A 21,812-nucleotide genomic window follows, 5' to 3' on the forward strand; every position below is an offset into this window, starting at 1 on the left:
TCAGCCGAACATCGTCCACATCGAGTTGGAAAATAAAACATCAAACTGTTGTTTGGCTAGCAGTAGGCCTGTCACGATAACAAATTTTTCTGGACAATTGTCTCAGAAATTATTGCGATAAACGATAATATTGTTTGAAATTTGACAATAATTAGTAATTATTGTCAAATTTAAATGGAAATATTTAATTTATTTGGAATGTAGTACCTTTTTCAACAACCGGTTGGCAGTATAAGACTGAACTGGAGGATGGATAGTAAGGGAGCGAGCAGCGTGTCTCTAAGAAAAATGTGTCATGGGCTGTCTCTCTTTGGTTCTCAAAATGGCGGACGCTCGGTGTGGTTGGAGCTCTTTAGCATTTTTCACACAAAGCTTTTAATAAAAAATCAGTGAACAAATTCTCAGTTTCTTTTTACAGAGAAAAACAACTTTTTACACGAAGGCACAGGAGCTTCAACAAGACAGTTTTTTTTTTTCCCCCGAGGTCGACCTGTTAGCTTAGCTCGTAGCTTAGCTTCTCAGCTTAGTAGAAGAAAGAGAGACACGATGAAACGATAAAGCTGATAAATGAAAACGAGGTTGGTAATTTTCATTTATCATGCGATTAATTGATTTATTGTTTATCACGACAGGCCTAGCTAGCAGTAGCAGTTAGCTTAGCTCGGATAAAGACTTTTGCCGTCTTCTTTATTCTCCACGGTTTACGACTGATGTCACGGCTGATCTGGTATGTACAGGCCTTATTTACTTTCAGTATGTAAAAAAAAAAAAAAAAAAGTGTCCGCAAGCTAATTATTACCATCTGCTGTTTCCAAATTTCCACTAAAGACCAGCGGATACAAACTGAAATGGTGAGATTTTTGGAGGGAAAAACAAAAATGCGACGACTGCGAGTTTGGCACTTTGAGCATAAATTCTTCTTTTTTTGCTTTTAATACCTTCATTTTCGTGTCATTCAGAATAATTTATAAAAGGCAAATCATCTTTATGTCCTTGATATGTACATACAATATTTTAATATTCTAATATATTCACAGGAAATCATCGTTCTGGCACTTCGCCGCCACTAAAGCAACTTCTTTGTGTGAGACATCCTGAGATTTAAGACTTTTCTTTTTAAATAAGCAACACAAAAAGTAAAATATATAGAGAGATTTATATCAACAGTCAATTTCTTACCTTTTAATATAACAAAATAAATTCATTTTTGTTGTTAAAATGCCTTCACAACTGAGCGTCCATGCCCTGGTTTTAGTCTGTGAGAGATTTTTGTCCGGCACCTTTTTAAAGAAGGCGCTTAGAGAACCAGGGTCTCTTCTGGGGGGTTTCAGTGCCACAGCTGTCCACCGTCACAATGTTCTTTAGGCACAGTGCCCGAGCTGATAGTCCAAACTTTTATTTGTCCATTTCTCTGTTCGTTCCTCTTCAAAACTCCACTCAGTGATGAAACCCACCGGCCTCAGTGCTCCACGTATGTCTGTGTATTCAGATGCCCTTTTATGTCTAAAGGCTTTAGAGGATCGTCGACTTTTAGAAATGTAGCGGTGGACCTTCAGTTTAGCTCCCGAGAAGCGCGAAGCAGCAGCAGCTTTAGTGTCCATGCGCACACGTTCCGTTTATCGGAGAGCCGTTTTCACATCTATCCGAGAGCGCACGTCCTGATAGGCCAGGAGGCAGGGGTCGGTGGACAGGGCATCGTGGGTAAAAACGGAGTCGTTGTCGGAGGAGCAGGAGCTGGATGTGTCCTCGCAGGATGGGGAGTACTGTTCGAAAGGCGTCGACAGGTCCAAGTACTGGAAGTAAAAACAATTAAGGCATAATGGTTAAAACAGGAAAGAACACGAGATGAAATGTGTAAAATTGGTAAAACACAGTGGAAACCGGAATCTGGCCTGTTCTACAAGGTTTTCAGCTACTATTAGACGAGTGGCTTGCTGCTGGGACATGCAGAATCACTGGTTTGAAACCATCGAGTCTTTGCAGATAAATACTGACGACCAGCTTAGAGGTTCTGGTTCTAATCCTAAAAGGTTTGCGCATATCTTTAAGTATTTGAATTTAAGTGCACTAAAACAATCATTTATGTGAAATGATGGCACAACAAAGGCCCATTCGTTCATTCAGTTTGCACATCGACAACATCTGGGCACCAGATCGGGAGTAAAAACGTTCCAAACATCATGAATGAGTGAATGTTTGAAGCCCACCTCGTCAGAGATGGACAGCAAAGCTTTGTCCAGCTCCTCCACCAGCTGCTTGAACGTTGGTCTCTGGGTGGGAACAGCATGCCAGCATTCACGCATCATCATGTAGCTGCAGAGAAACAAAGATTGCATGAAATATATTTTAATGTACAGCTAGATAAATGCATACGTTGTGGAAGCATTGGCCATAGGGTTTAAGAGAAAGACGTCATGTGATTTGTTTGTGCTAAAAATATGCTTTGAGAATGACTCTCAGCTACTACCACACTGAAATGTAGCTCAACGTCTGTGAAATTAACTGAGTTATGGATAATTTTAGGTTTGCTAAGCAGAATTACCAATGATAGAAATTAAATGAGGTTGACTATAAAAGTTACTCAGGTTGAGATGTTCATCCACGGGAGTTGTGTTCAGATCTGTCCAGTAGTTCATGAGATATTTTGCTAACAGACACAGTTGACTCTCTCAGTTCATGCCAAAGTTTAAAACGGAGATCCAACAAAGAAGTTCAGTCAGGTCCTCTGGATGGTTTCTTTTTTTGTTGTTGTTGAGATGTTTCATCCTTCATTCAAAGGACTTCATCAGTACGAGGAGCCACAACAAACTTAGTCCCACAAGCAGCACACTCCCATAGTGGACCAACCAGTTTGCTGATGACAAGATGGTTTCCCTCTCCCCCGTGAACTCCTCTGAAGCAGCCATAGCCAAAATCATCCAGATGACCTGACTGAACATTGTTGGAGTCTTTACCTGGATTATTGAGCATGAACTTTGATGGTTAAAACAGAGATATGCACAGTCTGTTTATCCTTGTGTTGGGGATGACTCTCAGCTACTACCACCCCAAATTTTAGCTCAGCAACTGTAATGTTAATTGAGTTATAGCCAATTCTGTATTTATGACATTTGATAAGCTGTGGCGGCGATCTTGAGTCAGGTTGGCTTCAAAACGTAATCAGTTGTAGGCAAACGTTTAGTAATTTCTTTCTGAGAGTTCCAATGAAATTGGTCCATTGCTTTATGAAATATTCTTCTAACAGACAAACAAACTCGTTTACAAACAAAAACAATTGGTTGTTTGCCCTCCTTTCATGGTGGTGGGCGATAACTTTAAAAATACGAATTGAAATTGTAAAACCAAAGGGTTTTTGTTAATATTCAGTTCCTGATTTGTCTAAGGTGTAATGTGAGTTCTCCACCAATCTCAATGCCCGATTTAACTAATTTATGAAAAGTGATTTGGAATTACACAAAAAACAATTAAGCGTTCCTCCTTTTAGCTCATCCCACTTTTCTGAGGCTGATCAGTTTTACTTGTATCTCACTGACAAACTAGGATTGCACAACGTTCACTCACACAAACATTCCTGTCCACCAGGACTGGACCCAAACACAACTCCTACTTACAGCTCATGTGTGCAGTTGGAGGGTTTGTCCATACGATGTCCTTCCTTCAGGAGCTTGAAAAGCTCCTCAACAGGAATACCAGGGTACGGCGAACCCCCCAATGTGAAAATCTCCCACATCAGGACGCCAAACGACCACCTGAGGGTCAACGAAAGAAAAAACACGGATCAATCAAACTAACTATGATTAGAGAAGATGTTGTCAGGACACAAAGACTTTGGACGGTTGGACTTACACGTCACTTTGGTGTGTGTAGACTCTGTCAAACAGAGCTTCTGGTGCCATCCACTTCACCGGCAGCCGTCCCTGCAGAGCGAACAAAGATGCGTTAGAGCCAACGGTCACCGGCCACATACCTCTGCGCTTTTCCCACTAAAGTTTTGTTTGGTTTAAAAACAAATTCTCGCTCCTCTCCGTGCTCGCTCATGTCTGCCTCCTCCTTTTTCTAATTAAGTCCCATTAAGCCTGCTGCCAGTCTGGGGAAAACATGAGACATCTGTCTTCAAGGGTATGAAACTGTGAACGGAGTCATCTGGCTGAGGGGTAGAAATGGTTTTAAAGAGGAACCGTGTGAAACGAATTAATCTTTGTTCGTCCGAACAATGTTAATATAATACCTACGCACACTGTAAGTGAAACTAAAGTGTTGTTTAGTCGTGTGAATAATTATGAAGCATTCATTTTTCTTCTGCATGTTTTTAGCATGTAACTTGTTCCAGAATTAGTGTTATTTCAACAGTTTATACATCAAAACATTCAGCCCATTTAGGACATACTTTAGACATTTGTGCATGTTTTTAACTTTTTGAATTATTTAGCTTTTTCAACCATGTTATACTCATTGAAAGTCAACAGAGTGTTCTTCACAGCTTTGTTTTGTTTACAGAGTTTTACTGCTCATTTTCAGCTTTTTGTTTTCAGCTTCTTTGTGCTAGTTTTTGTTTTCTTCAGCTCATTTCAGCTAATTTTCAGCTTCTTTGTACTAGTTTTAGCTTCCTTCAGCTAATTTCAGCTTTTCAGCTTTTTGTGCTAGTTTTATCTTCCTATAGCTCATTTGTTTTTTTCAGCTTCTTTGTGCTAGTTTTAGCTTCCTTCAGCTAATTTCAGCTTTTTTGTGCTAGTTTTAGCTTCCTTCAACTCATTTTCAGCTTTTTTCAGCTTCTTTCAGCTTCCTTGTGCTAGTTTTAACTTCCTTTAGCTCATTTAAGCTTTTCCAGCTTCTTTGTGCTAGTTTTAGCTTTCTTTAGCTAATTTCAGCTTCTTTGTGCTAGTTTTAGCTTCCTTAAACTCATTTAAGCTTTTTTTGTTGCTCTTTTTAACTTCCTTTTGCTATTTTGTAGCTTGTTTTGTCCTTTCTTCCTTCTGCTAATTTCATATTTTTACGATGCTTTCAGCTATTTAAACTTTTTTGCTACTTTCAGCCACTTTCTGCTAATTTCAGCTCTTTTTTGACTCTTCAGCTACTTTTTTGTGATTAATTTTAGCTTTTTTCCAGCTAATTCCAGTTTCTTTTTTTGGCTAATTTCAAAATTTTAGTAAGCTGATCAGCCGCTCTTTGTCTATTTCAGCTTATTCTACTATATTTTTGCCATTTTTCTGCTGTGTTCTTTTTTATTTTCCTGCTTTCAGCAAATGTTCAAATTCAACTTGCATGATCAGTTTAGCAATGAAATCTTTTCAGCCTGGATTCAACTAATCAGCAGCTTTCAGGAAAAATCATCCAGAAAGGAGCTGCATGTTCACATGAATGTAATGTCTCTAACAATCAATGTTGTGGTTCGTTTGATGGCAAAGTGTTAAAATGTGTCCCAGTGGGATGAAAACATGCTGAAGACGATGTCTCTTTGTGTCTGCAGGAGTCTGAAATTCTAAAAGTTTCCCTGAAAAGTTGTGACTAGAAACTCACATTGGTGGTTTTCTTGTAGTAGTCAATCTGGTGGACGCCTCTGGCCAGACCAAAGTCCGCGATCTTCATCACGTTGTCCTCCGTCACCAGGACATTCCTGGCTGCCAAATCTCTGTGGATGCACTGCAGAAGGAAAACCATAAAAAACAAACGTGAACATACGAGCAAGTGCTGCGTCAAGCTGCAAATTCATGATTTATTATGAGCTGAAAGACGTTCTTTCAGCTGGTGGTGCAGAAGTTGATATTTTGATCTACCGAGCAGACAAAACAAGACAAAAAGCTCAATTATCCTGGATTTTAGAATCATACAAAGCTATTTATTACAGACAGTCTTGTTTGGTTGGTGAATTTAAGGATCAAGAAATAGCTTTAAAGGAGGTAGAAAATTATTGCTGACTTTCTTCTAAAATAAAAAGTCTCTGAAGTCTAAAGTCCACTCGCGGGGCCTCATTTTAGTGAATTCCACAAAAATAAAAAATGTCTTTTTATAGAGATCCTGGAGCTTTAAGAAAACACAACCCTCTAAGAAGAAAAAAGAGAGCACTGTTTGCCCACACCGAACGCATGTCATTAAGTTTATTTTAGTTTTCGTTTGAAATAGACTTGGGATTTGTGGGGACGAGCAAAATGAACCTTTCTTGGTTTGTGGGTCTCCCCATAATTGAGGGTTAGTTTAAGGCTCCAGCATTCTTGGGAGGCAGCAGAGCCGAAACCTGATGCCAGACGAAGGCTCTGCTGCCTGTTTGCTAACAGATTTATGGCAGCGCTAAAAAGGACAAAGCCCTGCGAGCAAAGGGACAGGCAGACGGATGGAGAAGAGTAAACAGGGCCGAAGCTGCGGCAGCGCGCCGCTCAGGAATGCCTGCCTGAGACACCGGCTGGCAGACAAAGAGGCGTGTTGATAAGACACACACCAACAGAATGCATGCTGGGAAAATGAAAGGGGTTGAAAACTAGGGGGAAGGCAGGGTAAATGAAGAGCGAGGCAGGAGGGCATGAGAGAAAGCTGGTCCCACTGAAAGTTAAGAACAGAGAAGTCAACCCAAAGTTTCCAAATTTATAAAAAAAAAACATGCATCAACCTAAAGTTTTGTGATATTAGCTGAGCTAGCTTTAAGCTGCTATAGTCATACCCATCTGCTCACACAGACTCATGTTCAGGCTGCTGTTTAATACACCGTATTATTTTACATTATTAGTGTTTAATGTATATCTTAGATCCCTGTATACTTTTTGTACTTTATATTTTTGCTATTTTTGAGTGTAACTGGAACCTTGCGTACACAATTTCATTCTACCTCATGTACCACATGTGATGCGAATGACAATAAAGAACCTTAAATGAATAGATTGCCTAAAACCTTTCTTTAAAGTGTTGCCATTGTTGATTTGGAGTTAACTCTAAGTTTTGTCTGCTAGCAAAATATCTCTTGAACCCCTGAATGAGATTTAATTAACCTTCTGAGAAATAATAATTGCATTTACGTTTAAAAATGTTCAATGCAGTTCAATTCAACTTTTATTTAAAAATGAGTCAATCCAATTCAAGATGGCCGCCACAACTAATCAACCATAGCCTTCACAAAAACGGCTTTAAATAAGTCAGTTTTACAGATATTGAACTAAACGTTGGTGTGGTGGTAACTGAGTTGTCCACAAAACATACTCTAAGTGCTATTTGTTGCATGAGATCTTTGCTTAAAACTTCAGTCAATGCTGTTCGTCTGTTAGCAAAATATCTCATGAACCACTGGACTGATTTTGATTAAACTTACAGTAAAAAATCTACCTTTTGAGCCAACCCAATTTAAGATGGCCACAACAACAAACTAACATTAGAAAACCCAAAAGTTGATATAGTTCAGTCATTTTTTTATATTTTGCAGCTGATTATGGTTTGCCATTTGTAAAGTTACACAGTCAAAAATTAACATCAATATTTTTGGTTTATCTTTTAGAAGAAAAAATAGGATTTTTTTTTTTCAAAGTCATATTTTTTGTTATTCATACATTTATAAATGTCATAGTTCCAAACTAAATATTTATTTTACAAATTCCATATTTAGTTTACAAAGTAAATATTTAGTTAGCAAGCTAAATATTTAGCTCCACACAAAATATTTAGTTTACAAACTAAATGTTTATGTCCAAGCTAAATGTTTAATTTACAAATTAAATATTTAACTTGCAAGTTAAATATTAGTGAACTAAATATTTGTGTAAATTACATATTTAATTTCAAAGCTAAATATTTATTTTCAAAACTAAACATTTATTGTCCAAATTAAAAGTTTAATTTCTGAGCTAAACATTTAATTCCTAAACTAAATATTTAATTTGCTAACTAAATATTTGGCTCTGACCTAAATATTTATTTTCCAAGCCAAATATTTAATTTTCAAAATCAATATTTAATTCACTAACTAAATATTTAGCTCAGACCTAATATTTAGCTAGCAAGTTAAATATTTAGGTCCGAGCTGAATATTTAGTTAGCAAATTAACTATTTATTTTGGAAATTAAACGTTTAGCTGGGAAAATAAATATTTAGATCTGAGCTAAATATTCCATCCATCCATTATCTTTACCCGTTTATTCCATTTTGGGTCACGGGGGTCACTGGTGCCCATGTCCAGCAATCACTGTGCGAGGGGCGGGGTACACCCTGGATGGGTCGCAAGTCCATCACAGGGCCACATAGAGACAAACGAGACAAACAACCATTCACTCTCTCACTCACACCTAAGGACAATTTAGAGTTACCAATCAGCCTAACATGCATGTTTTTGGTCTGTGGGAGGAAACCGGAGCACCCGGAGAAAATCCACGCATGCACAGAGAGAACATGCAAACTCCACCCAGAAGGGCCCCTGGACCGGGGTTTGAACCAAGGACCTTCTCGCTGAGAGGCAGCAGCTCTACCAGTTGCGCCACCGTGCTGCCCGAGCTAAATATTTAATTTGCTAATTAAATATTTAGTTTAGGAATTAAATGTTTAGCTTAGAAATTAAATGTTTAGTTTTGAAAATAAATATTTAGCTTGGAAATTAAATATTTAATTTACATCTAAATATTTAATTCACAAACTAAATATTTAACTTGTAAGTTAAATATTTAGTTTGAAAATTAAACATTTAGCTTGGACATGAACATATTGTTTGTAAACTAAATATTTAGCGTGTATTGCTAATTAAATATTTAACTTGCAAGTTAAGTATTTAGTTTGTAAACTAAATATTTAGTTTGGAACTATGACATTTATAACTGTATGAATAACATGGTGAAAATCTGCCTTTGAAAAAAAAAAAAAAACTATATATTTTTTCTTATGAAAGACTAAATATACCAAAAATACTGCTGTTAATTTTTGACTGTGTAACTTTACAAACGGCACCACAAAGCTGATCTATCAATATTGCATGAGATCACCAATAATGTAATTGTTAGGTCTGTAACGTCATAATTTCTCTAAACAAGACGACCTGAGTCTAAATTTCTGTTGTGAATGAAACCTGTAATCTCAGCTGTACGCACTGTTTCAAATATTGTGAGGTTTGAATTTGACAGATGTCTTTCTTGTATGGAAAAACAAGCGTTCTTCAGAGAATCTTAGTGAAATAAAGTGACGTTTCTGCTTTGATTTAACAATCTTTTTTGAAACATTCTCCAAAAGCACACTGTCAAACCTTCAAAATGAAGTAAAGAGTGTTTTCAGCCGTAAATCAGCCACCAGGCCATCGTACTGTTTCTTCTTTAGACTGACTTCATCTCATTCATAAAACTGCTTGTAGACAGATTTACAGCCAATAAAACGTTCAAATGTCATTTCCACGCTTTCAAGTGAACCCACCCTTTTGGAGGCCAGGTACTCCATCCCTCGGGCCACCTGGTATGCACAAGACAGCAGGTCTTTGAAGGTGAGCTGCTCCTCGGGTACTTTAGTAACATCAAAGGTGTAATCCATGCCTGGAGGTCGCCTGGCCCGCAGGTACTCCCTCAGACTGCCTTTGGAGGCATATTCCACCAACACATACAGAGGGCCTGCAGGGGTGGGAGTAAAACAGGATGAAGGGCCGTTTGTGTTTTTATGTTAACCTCTGGGTTTGAGATGAAACAAACTGAGAAGCGGGAAGAAGCTCACCATCCTGTGTGCAGACGCCCAGGAGGTTGATGATGTTCTTGTGCTTGTCCATCACTTTCATCAGCTCCATTTCTGAAATCAGGTCCGCCAGGTCTTTGTCCGTGGCATCGTCTGAGAAAACAATTGCACGGTTTAGACCAGGGCTCTGCGACCTGCGGCTCTGGAGCCACATGCGACTCTTTGGTCCCTCCGCAGCGGCTCTTTCAAGTTTTGACCAAAACTAACAAACTGAATTTTATCACCCACAACCAAAAAATGGCTAGTTTTAGCAGTTTTCCTGTCGTTTTCTTTACAAATATGTGGATACTGCATTTTACGGCCTATTCAGGTCTCACTTGTAAATGAGTCCTCGTGGCTGAATGGGACTAACCTGTTTAAATAAAGGTTGAATGAATTAGTCACACCTTTTGACCTAATTTGCAAACCCTGCGACTTATATGCCGTTTCCCTCCTCATGGTCTTCGACTAACAGTAGCACAATTTCCGCCGGCACCCTGTTTGTCAACAGCACCAGTAGCTGTCGCTAACTCGGGCCTCGACCGATCTGGTATGGTTTCGCTTTGATGAACTCTCATTAAGGTTTTGACAAAAGTGTTTTACATCGGATGTCGTTCCTGACACAACCCTCACCATTTACCCGAGCTTGGGACAGGCACAAGAGATACACTGGTTTGTGCTCCCTAGTGGCTGGTTTGATGGAGGCAAAACACTAGGAAGAGAAAAAGGAACCAAGAGAAGGATAAACAAAAAATACAGACAAGAGGACAGATTATGACAGAACAGGAAAGGAAATAAAGATAAGATAAACACAAAGGAAACAGACAAAAAGGGCAGACTGTGATAAATTGGATGTTTCTAGTTTTATAATTTCACACCTAATGGCCATAAAAGACCCTCTAACTTAAAGTGGCCCATGGGCCACCAGTTGATAATGACAACTGTAGCAGGTTTTGTGGCTCTGGACACGTTTAATTTAGTGAACGAAGGGGCAGAAATGGCTCTTTTGATCGTAAAGGTTGCAGACCCCTGTTTTAGACAAACGTGTCTTCGCACCTGCAGCAAACTGAGAAGTTTTTTATTTTTTAAATTACCTTTGAGCATCTTGACCGCCACAGTGTTGGCCTGGTCCGAACCGTCCTTGTTGATCCCAAAGGCTTCGGCTCTGACCACCTGACCGAAGCAGCCTTCTCCTAGAGGTTTTCCCAGTGTTAAACTAGAGAAACAAACATAAGAAGAAAACAAGTGAAGCCTCGTGTTAAGTTAAAAACTGTGAAGTAGGGATAGTACTTTGTAGTACAAGTAGTAATTAGTAGTTTATTTTAGTAGTTATATTTATATATTCCCACACTCTTGCAAAGATCTAAATAATGTTTATAAACTCTAAATGCTCTAAAAGAGCACAGAATGTCATGATTTCAGCTCCCTGCCTCATCTGCTCTTTGCCACCTGCAAGCGCTCTTGGCCACGCCCACTTCTCAGCTCTGCAAGCAGAACAGCTGATCAGCTGCAGCAGGAAGTTTATCCTGCATCGCTGGGCTGCACAAATGTGCAGCAAGTGATCAACATTTTAAAATAATTTATTTTAAATAAAAATTCCATGCCATTCGTGCGGCTCATCCATCAGTCAGCCAATTGTGTGTCATGTCCAATTTTGTTTTGAAAAACCGCGACAGGGCGAGTCCGCGATAAACGAACCGCGAAGTAGCGAGGGACTACTGTATGTCCAAATAAAAACTGAACAAATCCATAATTTGGACTTCTGGTTTTTTAAACTACAGGTTTGAAAAAGCTGAAATTGAGCTACACGCTTTTCTTTTATTTTTAGCTACCCACATGATTCGAGAGCTGCAATTTTTATTGAGCCTGGATCCGAACAGCCGCAGGAAATATAAAGGTTTCTGAGACAGCAATTCAAAACTTATGTTTGCAATCATTTTAAAGATAAATGGGACTTCAAAACATCCTCTTCCTCCTCTAATTGATGACAGATGTGTAGCTTATACAGCAGATAACTTACTTCTCTCTTGGGAACTCCCAGTCCGGATCGTAGGGCAACTCAAACTCCATAACTCCGGCCAGCATGGGTGAACAGCCGGACGAGAGTCGAGCCACCCTCATCAAGGACGCGCTGGACTTTCCTGACGAGTTGGACTCTACAGAATACTGTGGGAAAACAGACGTAAACTTCATGAACATCCCTTCGAACGTCTAGAAAGTTTGACTTTAGATGACGTAGGATGATATTTCATGCGAGCTGCTACTGCATGCACTTTGATCCCAAAGATTTTAATACAAGCTTCGGTAGAGTAAGGGACCCAAAGGGACACATTCTATTTGAAAGAGTAACTGCACTGATAGCATTTCGTCATACCTGCCTACGAAGTGGGAACTTTGAAAGCTTCTGCACAGGAAGGGCATCGAAAGGCTCCCTTCTAGGGCGGACCTGCATCCGACACAACACCACGATGATGATGGCCATGAGCAAAGCCACAAATCCGCAGGCGTAGATGATGATGTCGGTGTACTTTGTCGCCATGGTTTCAACGGCTACCGCTGCTTCTTCCTCTGCAGAGGCAAGTATACAGGTGCACTTAAGCCACGTGTTTTGATAAACCAAAATTACGAGGAATGCGAAACTTTATGGGTGAAACATGATTACAAGGAAATTAAGGACTCTTTAGTTATACTTTACCTGACAGTACAGTGAGCCAAGCAGACTGGTAGGCGAAGCCGATTGAATTACCGGCCAGGCAGGTGTACTCTCCTGCGTCTTCCATGGTAACTTTGGACAGGTACAACACCTCCACCTCTGACATGTTCAGGCTGCCAGTCTGCAGAACATGAAACGCAACAAAACAAAAAAAACCATAAATATACAGAACTTTAAAGACAGCTGTAATTTTTTTTTTTCACCATCTCTTAAATCCTATACGAACCTTGAGGACCTGAACGTACGGCGTCCCATCAGGACCATAGCGACTGCCGTTCCTTTCGATGTGCTTGAGCCACTGAATGTGAGGCTGAGCGTCGCTGTAGACTTTGCAGTGGAACTGAACGTCGCTGCCAACAACGGCTGTGGTGTTGGCAGGTAAACCAGCTTGCAGGATTGGCCTGTGAGGGGAGCGTTCTGTAACAGGAGGAAATAAGGGAAAGAACTGATGATCAATGGTAGAAGAATGTTTGACTATATGAAGATTAAACAGATCTACAGCGCATGGTTTAGTTTTCAGTGGGAGTCTACCACTGCAGGAATTGTACGAAGTAGTGGCTAAAAACATCTAAACATTAAACAACTGGGAAACATGACTATATTTCAAACAATCGTCTCAAAATAGCCACCAATTGTCAAACACTGATGTGATTCTGTACTGGCAACCAGACAGGAAAAATCTTTTTGGGAATGAAAATTGGTTCCATTGTAGCATGACGCTCTGTCAATGGTCTCTTTGATCTGTGGTCGCCCTCGCGCTCTGATCTCGTTAGTTGTCTCGTTAGTCTCCCCCCCTCCCCCCCCCCCCTTTCCGTCAGCAGAGATGGAAACTGACCCCGGAGTAAACAGACGGGAAACAAACGAACAAACAAACCGCAGCCCTCCTCAACTTCTCGTCACAAATCGGGTAGAAAACTGGAGCTGACGTCTCACGGTCCAGATCCTGGTCTGCCATGGCTGATGCCAGGCATCCCTGTCACCTTCTGCTCACCCCTCATGTCATTTCCCCTGTCACTGTGGCGGTTACCTTTTGAAGGCTTTTTTGTAGGCAAATTCTGACTAATGCGTCGACAACTGCTTCAAATGATAAACATTTCATCCTTACCATATGATGTATGTGCTGCTGTTCAGCTGGTCTGAGTCACACTGGTTTCCTGCTTGTGTGTGTTTTTTTAATATCTAACCTGCATTCTTTGTGGTAATTTAACGCTTTCAGTATCAAAATGTATCGCTCCATTGGTAATAATATTTTATTATTTATAGCTATTGTATTATTTAAATTATTAACTATGTTTTGTTAGTTGTAGCTTTTAGCTATTTTTATGAATTGTACCTATTTGCCACGGTATTGATAAGTTTTGCTTTCAGCTAGTCTTGTTAAATTTATCTTTTAGCTCCTGTTTTGCTGTCTTTAGCTTTTTACTGTTTTTTTTTTATTATAACTTTTAGTTATGTATTGTAAGTTTGAGCTTCGAGTTATTTTTATGTCATAATTTTATCTTTTAGCTATTAATTTTAGCTTTTAGCTATTAATTTTAGCTTTTATTGCTTAACAGTCATGCTGCATTTCCAAAGAAAATGCAATTTCTCTCTTTTTTTTTTAAATGACAACAAATCAAGACACCCAAGGAAGAATCATTTATGTCTTACCCAGAACGTCAAGGACGTAGCTGTGAGAAATGGATCCATATTTGTTCTCCACCATGCAGGTGTAGTTCCCTCTGTCCGAGGGCACCACGCTCTCCATCACCAGGCTCCAGTGTTGGTGTCTTAGCTGGTCAAAGTAAAACAGAACAGTTAGCATCTAACTCTTGAGCTGTACAAACTGTATCTGGAGTAGATGGCCAACGCTAAGAAGCACTCACCTTTATCCCGCCGATGCGGTGCTCTCCTCTGAATTCACGCCCGTTCTTGAGCCAGCGGATGGTTGGTATTGGGCTGCCCATTGCCGGGCAGCGAAACTTGACCGTGTTGCCTGCAGGGACAGCGTACAGCTTCTTGTCCATGCGCTGGGTGTGGGTCCAGTAGGGACCTATAGAGACAATCAATGAGTCAACCAGTAGGGGGTTTGTTTGCTATCAGCGCCACTGTTTGAGCAAACACACAACACACCTCTGGAGAAGTAAACTTGATCATTTTCTATCTCGGCTGAAGAGTCCTCCAAGCCGTCCTCGTCATCGTCCCCCGACCCCAACGTGTCTGAAAACAAGACAGAGAAAATGAATAAACAGAACTTGGACACGTCTTGCTCATTAAAACACGCGTAGAGCGTGTGCACCCTACCTGCTACAGTGATGGTGAAGTTCCGCACTGGATTTTTGGTTCCTCGGAGAACACAAACATAAATTCCTGAATCGTCATAAGTCACGTCTGTGATCTCCATGGTGGCTCCACGCATCTGGATCCGGGGCGTCGGCAGCAGCCGAACGCCCTCCTTGTACCAGTTCACCGCCATACCTGGCCGCGTGTTCATGTCGCAGCGAAGCTTCAGAACGTTTCCCGGCTCCAGCAGGAGATGCTCCGTGGTGTCCTCGCTGAGGTCCTTGAGAACTTCTGTTCAAACAAGAAGAGTTTTTAGCTCCCTGACATGTAGGCTGCTCCTCGTTTCAGTTTCTCTCTGATACTTTTTTTTTTGGCAAACGTTATTTCTTTATATTTTGTTTGTTGTTGGACACAGAGAACCACACAGCATTAAAAACCCTCTCACCTAAATCTAATAGTCATTCCTTCAACTATGACCTTCAACTCCTCGACCCCATTATCTTCCATCCCCACAAACACATGAGCACAATGAAATTACCATGGTGACCGAGGCCTTAATGACCCGACCCTCCTCCCTTTTCCCTCCTCCTCCCCTTCTTTTTGTTCCTCCGTGGATCATTGTGAGACTGAGAGCGATACAGCTAACACCGCAAACTCCCTCTCTTCCCTTCTCACTCCAGAAAAGTGATAAAGAAACAAGCAAAGAAGAGAGGCTGACGCTAATGAACATGTTGCAATGTGACAGAGGACGGCGAGTTTAAGACTCGGGTGGTAAGGGGTCACTGGAGATCTAAGTGAGCAGCAGAAGACAGTTTTTTTCAGCCCACCCTGATGGACATTTATCTTTTGTACTTCACATGAGTTAAAGGTAATCAAACATGTGCTCAGCTTCCGTTAAAGTTTAGAAATGTAGCATTAAATCCAGATCAAAATTACCTGGTGGAATTTCAGCAACGGTCATTTTTACAGTTTGGGAAATGATGGTGCCTGTGCAAGAGAAATGAATGTTAAAACTCATATCAAGACCAATCTATGAACCCACACAGGGTGCTAAAGTAAAATATTTCTGTAGCCTTAAATTGTGATGTAAAGATAAGGGTGTCTCACCAGGCAGGACTTCCAGCCATGCCGACTGCATGGCCTGAACCGTCTGTCCCCCGTGGGTGCCCTCAGCCATGCAGATGTATTCGCCTGCATCCTCAGCAGTGATATTGGACAGGTGCAGAGTGTTCACCTTGGACCCGTTACTTTGCAGGGGCTGCAAGAGGGAGAAAATATGTTAGCATTGTACGGCATCACGGTTAAAACTGCTGTTTTTACAACCTGTAACTATGTTCTCACTGTCAGGGCCTTGATGTCAGGCGGTCCTCCTGGACTCCGTTCTGAACTTCTGGTATCCGTTTTCAGCCACTGCACTTTGGTGGATGCTGGCCGGTGGACCTTGCATACCAGTTTCACCTGACCCCCAACCAACCCCGTTGTGTTTTCTGGGTAGCCTGGCACGATGAGAGGTCTGGACACACGAAGGTCTGGAGAACACAAATGAAAAAGATGTAGAAGGAATTGTATTCAAGGAGGTGTAAGGCTTTATATTTAATCCAAAGTCTGAGTTTGATGTTTGAAAAGAGAGGAGCGCCACAAAAAGTCAGAATTCCAACTTGGAAAGTCAAAGGCTTCTCACCAACCTTGACTTCCCAAGTAAATGGACTGCACTTATGTAGAGCCTTTCTATCTTATCAAGATACTCAAAGCGCTTTACAACACAATCTGTGTCCTCATGTACCCATTCATACATCACTCTATATATCGCTACAAAGCTAATTGAACAAATCATTCTAAAGAGTCTAATCAGAGCTTTATCACATTCATACACCAATGGGACACATATGTCTTGCCCAGGGACACATTAGCATGTGACTGCTGGTGGATTCGAACCTCCAACTCTTGAATTGTAGGACAACTGCTCTAACCACTCAGTCACAGCCGCCCCATATAAGACTTCTCACCAGCCCTGACTTCAGTTTCAAACATGGCTGCCCTGGACATGAAAAATGACGATAGCAACAAAAGTATAATGTCTATTTTCCACTTCTGACAGCTCACGACATAAAATCTATCCCTCACAAAGTACTTTTCTATCTCTAATAGTTAACATGTTACTATAGTGTTCGAATCTGGTACGTTTCATTGTCAGCTTGTAATGAGTCGTTAACCCGACCACTGAGCACAACAGTGAAAATCCTATTTTCCAACATCATTCTATAAATAAAGGTTGAATGAAAAGTGACTATAGTAATGGGGCCACAGTCTGAATTAGCTGACCATCGTTGTTTCAAACCATCTACAGACACAGATGAATTTCCTACAGTCCCAGAAACTTCTTCTAGAAACTTTGGGGTTTGTCAACATGCATTTTGGTTATTTTTTCCTTCCTGGGTTGTCTTTCACGAATCCCGTTACGACGCAAAATGTGATGTACCTTGACCTTGGAGTTCATCTTGAACCGTTTTGAATGGTTTCTTTGGCTCTTTTTCCACTATCCGCACTGTCATACATGATGATTGATTGTTTTGGATGGGTGGGCCCTGTTTGCATGTGTTAAAAGCCTACTTCTGAGATTCCACAAGAGGAAGGCTACTATGGGACAGATCTGGTTGGCACTGGCAGGCCACAGACTGACGAAGCCTTCTGGATGGGAGACGAAACTTTCCTCACATAAAGAAACTGATCCCGATGACATGATTTAACCTTTTTTGTTGTTATCTACCTGAATGATTGAGCTTACAAACCTTTTTTTTTAATCTGCACTGTCCTTTCGATCAACCTAGGGTTGCATTTTCTCTTGCGTCCATGTCCCGGGAGGTTGGCTACAGCTCCATGAACGTTCTACCTTTTCATAATCATGGCAGCTGTAGTCGGAGGAACACGAAGTTGCTCAGAGATGATTTTGGAGCCTTTAGCTTTAACGTGAAAATCTATAGTCTTCTCTACAGCTTCTTGGACAGCTCTTTGGGTTCTCTGCTTCATGTTCACAACTGCATCAAACTACCAAGTGGCATATTTATTCCTTTTAAAAAGACGACTGTTTGATGAAAAACTTGAAAGCACCTGTGATACTAATTAGGGTTAAACGCTTACTCTTAAGGGTTCCAACAAATCTGTCCATATTGTTATAGCATCTCTTTGTCAAATCAACAGCAATCCTTTCTTTGTTTACTCTGTCACACACTCGGTGTGCAAATATACATTAGATAATGGCTTTTAACCGAATCACTTCTCATGAGAAATGTAGTGATTCACGGGTACCAACAAGTTAATCTACATCTGTAAAGAAACACATCCTGATAGTTTTCAGTTTATCTCTGCAACGGAAGCACACCATCCAACCTGGTTCTGACAATGTTGCCATCAGTCACAGCGCCATCCATTCAATGGGTCATTCACCCAATTTATATGCTCTGAGGCATATGTGTTCCCCAGCCGGGGACCTCGGTCACTGCTCAGTCACTCAGGACGAGCAATTTTCCAGGGCAATTTTCTGTTTGATTGCTTCCTGCGAGCACTAAGTGAAAAGGCAATCTGTTCTCTTGTTGGACTGAAGTGCTGCCTTTTTTGTTTAATCACTCAGAGTGCATGCAGGTAATGCTTTCAGGAACAAATACACGCTCACAGCCTTGTAAGTGGAAGATCAGGCGTGGTCAAACGGAGGAAAACACATTAAAAGCACCACGAGGGCGACGAGTTTTAACGGAGACGGATTCTGTCTGTTTAGACAGAGCCCAAAGAATGAGGCGAATAAGACGATCCCAACAAGCCACTTGTTGTTAGTTTGTATTTCAAAGCTGAAACCAGCCGAACAGACACAGCCGTAAATCACCCACATGCACTTCAACTGTGCTAATGAACTTGCAGGGACAGGGACGGTGCCCTGGAGTTGAACCTGCGACGGAGTGTGAATTATCACCCAGAGGCGAGAGGGCAAACAACTCAAAACACAACACAAACAAACCGCTCAGCTGCTGAGAGCCAGCCAGCCGGGCGGGCGGGCCGGGCTGGCAGCAGAGCCCTGAGCCGGAACAATGAGTGGTGGTACTCTCCATCAGGTCACTTCATGCACTCGGTCATGTCTGGTTTGTTTCTGATCGGTTCATCTTCATCACTAACCATTCTGCAAGCTGTGTGCAGCTGAAGCTGTGTAACTGCAGAGGTTTGGGAGTGGATGCGTTTCAGTAAAAACCACATGAAGAATCCACCCCGACCAAAAACACGACATGTGCACTTGTCCGTTTTCTTTCTTTCTTTTTTTTTTATGTAAAACACAGCCAAGATTTCAAGCTGCTTGGCCGTAATGAGAGCTAAAAATCAGTTTTTATGGACAAACCAGCTCCTCGGGCCTTTGCAGTTTAAGATCTGCAGGGAAAGAAATAACGTTAATCAAAGTGGCTGTGCCTTCAAGCCTCCTCGGTATCTTGAATGTCTGGCAGGGAAGGCAGCGGCTGATGAGCACTCCTAAATAAAAGCCATTGTTTTCTGAACAGATGTTCACTTCAGCTGTTTTTGTTTGTATTCTACAAAGTGAACATTTCTAAGCTCAACCTGCCTCTCATCTCTTAATCGGACCTAAAAAACGTGCCATGGCGTAAAACAAACAGCCGTCATCGTCTTCTCAGCAGAAACCTAGAAGGTAATGGTGCTCGGCTGCTTTAGCCTCTTCTCTCCCCGTCCTCTGCAGCTGGCATGCAGCCAGGCAGATTTACACTTCCGAGCCCCCGGGGGCCTCGGGCGGATCAGGTAGCACACTTTACAACAGCAACAAAACTCAGAGCTTCTGACGTCTTTTTTTAACTCTTATTTTTTGTTGTCATCTCGACTTCCTCCTGGCTCATCAAATGTAATTTTCTCAAACGATGAGGAAAGAGGAGAGTCAAGTTTCTCACCAGAACTGAATTCAAAATCTTACTTCTAACCTACAAAGTTCTCAACAACCTAGCTCCGTCTTATATTCGAGAGCTTATTGTTACATATTTTCCTAACAGAGCACTTTGCTCTCAGACCGCAGGCTTACTCGCAGTTCCTAGAGTTTCCAAAAGCAGAATGGGAGGAAGATATTCCAGTTATCAGGCTCCTCTCTTGTGGAACCAACTTCCAGTTTCTGTCCATGAGGCTGGCACATTGTCCAGTTTTCAGACTGGGATTAAGACTTTCCTTTTTTATAAATCCTATAGTTAGGGTTGGCTTGTTATGCTGCTATAGACTTAGACTACTAGAGGACAAAATGACCTCTTCTCCTTAAATGATTTGCTAAAATTGAATAGTTTTCGTTTGACACTATTTCTAAACATGTGATTCTCGACCTGCCATTGTGTATCTATTCCTCTCAAATCAAACCAAGCTGGTCGAAGCAGATTGTCCTGCGCCTGGTTCTGCTAAAGATGAGGGAGTTTTTCCTTTCCACTGTCGCCTTCGTGCTTGCTCAAGATGAGAGTTCTGTGATGGAGTTCAACTCAAAGCAGTCTGCTCCTCACATAAATAATGTTCAATTATTATTTTTACACGAAAGTTTATGTCCAGTACCCCGAGACGACTTCTGCTGTGACTTGCCGCTGTATAAATAAACTGAATCAAAGTATTTTTCGTTACAAAATAAAAGCGTTCTCACTTTTAGTCCTCGTCTCCCCGATGGCTCTGAGTGCGGCTCTGTCCACCAAAGCGAGCAGCAGGACGCAGAACACGCAGACCCGCACCATCTTCTGGATGGGACGCGTGTCTTTATGGTTTGAAGGCGACAAAACGTAGAAGCCTGCTGGGGCCTCACACTCCGGTCCCTGGCATCGGCTACCTCGGGAATTCTCAAAGTCTGTAAATCTGGATCCTGCAGGGACAAAACAGAGACAAGAGATGAAGACAAACTTTCCTGTTCACGTCAAAACCAGATGGCAAATAAACCCACAAACAAATGTCCCGCCAAAACGCCACAGCTGTTTGAACTGAGCAGCTGTAGTCCTCAGCAGATGTCCCGCTAACTGTCCCACTCGGACGTCTCGCGTTGTCCAGGCTCTCCTGTGTGGTGAACGAGGAGCAGACAGGCTGTTGTTTGTCAACGATGGAGCTCAGCCCGTCCCGCCATAATGGACCCTTACTAGGAAAAACACTTGAAGCCTGCCAGGAAGCTGGTGGCCGAGCAGTGAAGCAGATGACAGGAGCGGAAATGTGCCCCGAACGTCTGTTCAGCGTTTCTTCACGAAATGCACATCGCCTGCCATCTTTCACGACAGGAATTATATCCGTTAACCGTTACATCCATTACTGTGTTGACTAATGCCAATTAGCTGTGGCAGCCATCTTGAATCTGACCCCAAAAAGGAATCAGCTGATGTTTGAGTACATTCTGAAAAGTGTCATTGCAACGCGTTCCAAATTTCAGCGAAGACGTCATAATGTTATGAAGGACTCTCAGCTACAACGTCAAATCTCAGCGCAACATCTGTCCAGCTGATTGATTTATAGCCAGTTTAGTGTTTTCAAATCTCAGACAGCTGCAGTGATCTTCGTGAGTTGAGCTCCGAAAGGCCAACAGTTGTTGAAGTATATTATTTCATGGAAGATTCTTTATTAAAAATAGTTCATGAGATATTTTACTTTAGTAGTTAAGCTAAGGTACTGAGCACTTTTCTTGTGAGATGAGTTTGTGCTCAGAAGGTGAGTTGGGGCTCAGTCTCAGCTACAACTAAGCCAACTTTTAACCTAACATCTGTAAAAACTGGCTGAATTATAGCCATGTTTGTGATTCACATATTCGACTAGCTGTTGTGGCCATCTTGAACCGTGTTGACTCCTAATGTAAACCAGTTGTGGCTACACTTCGAATGATCACTTTCTAAAAGTATCGCTGAAATCCGTTCATTAGTTCATGAGATATTTTGCTAACAGACAGACAAACAAAAAGGCGGGTGATATGGCTTCACTGTTTATGTTAATTCATCAGTTTGTACTCTTAGAAAATGCTAAATGTCTTATTGTCTGAAAATCAGCCTTATAAGTGTATAAACACCCAAAAGAATTCAAGCTGTGTATGAAAATAGTAGCTAAAGTAAAAGACTTTAAGCTTAACCTTCGTGTTTAAGTTTCCGGTTGCGGACTGAAAGTGTAACTTGTAAAAAAAAAAAAAAAAAAAAAAAA

The 21,812-nt window shown here is 41.3% G+C and overlaps 1 protein-coding gene across 1 annotated transcript; it reads right to left on the reverse strand.

Annotated features, from left to right (window-relative positions):
• Nucleotides 1–1,149: 1,149 nt before the first annotated feature.
• fgfr4 (fibroblast growth factor receptor 4) lies at nucleotides 1,150–20,501 on the reverse strand. The gene is made up of 20 exons (XM_037687824.1): nucleotides 20,293–20,501; nucleotides 15,975–16,162; nucleotides 15,741–15,891; nucleotides 15,570–15,620; nucleotides 14,655–14,924; nucleotides 14,484–14,570; nucleotides 14,237–14,403; nucleotides 14,022–14,145; nucleotides 12,598–12,788; nucleotides 12,354–12,492; nucleotides 12,033–12,226; nucleotides 11,679–11,824; nucleotides 10,753–10,874; nucleotides 9,662–9,772; nucleotides 9,371–9,561; nucleotides 5,518–5,640; nucleotides 3,847–3,917; nucleotides 3,612–3,749; nucleotides 2,208–2,313; nucleotides 1,150–1,793 (listed from the first exon to the last, which is right to left on the reverse strand). The coding sequence occupies exons 1-20, from the start codon at nucleotides 20,378–20,380 to the stop codon at nucleotides 1,617–1,619; spliced, it is 2,835 nt and encodes a 944-aa protein (XP_037543752.1). The 5' UTR covers nucleotides 20,381–20,501; the 3' UTR covers nucleotides 1,150–1,616.
• Nucleotides 20,502–21,812: the final 1,311 nt, after the last annotated feature.

This window comes from Nematolebias whitei, chromosome 14 (genome assembly GCF_014905685.2).
Source record: "Nematolebias whitei isolate Nwh7 chromosome 14, NemWhi1, whole genome shotgun sequence".
NCBI lineage: Eukaryota > Metazoa > Chordata > Actinopteri > Cyprinodontiformes > Rivulidae > Nematolebias > Nematolebias whitei.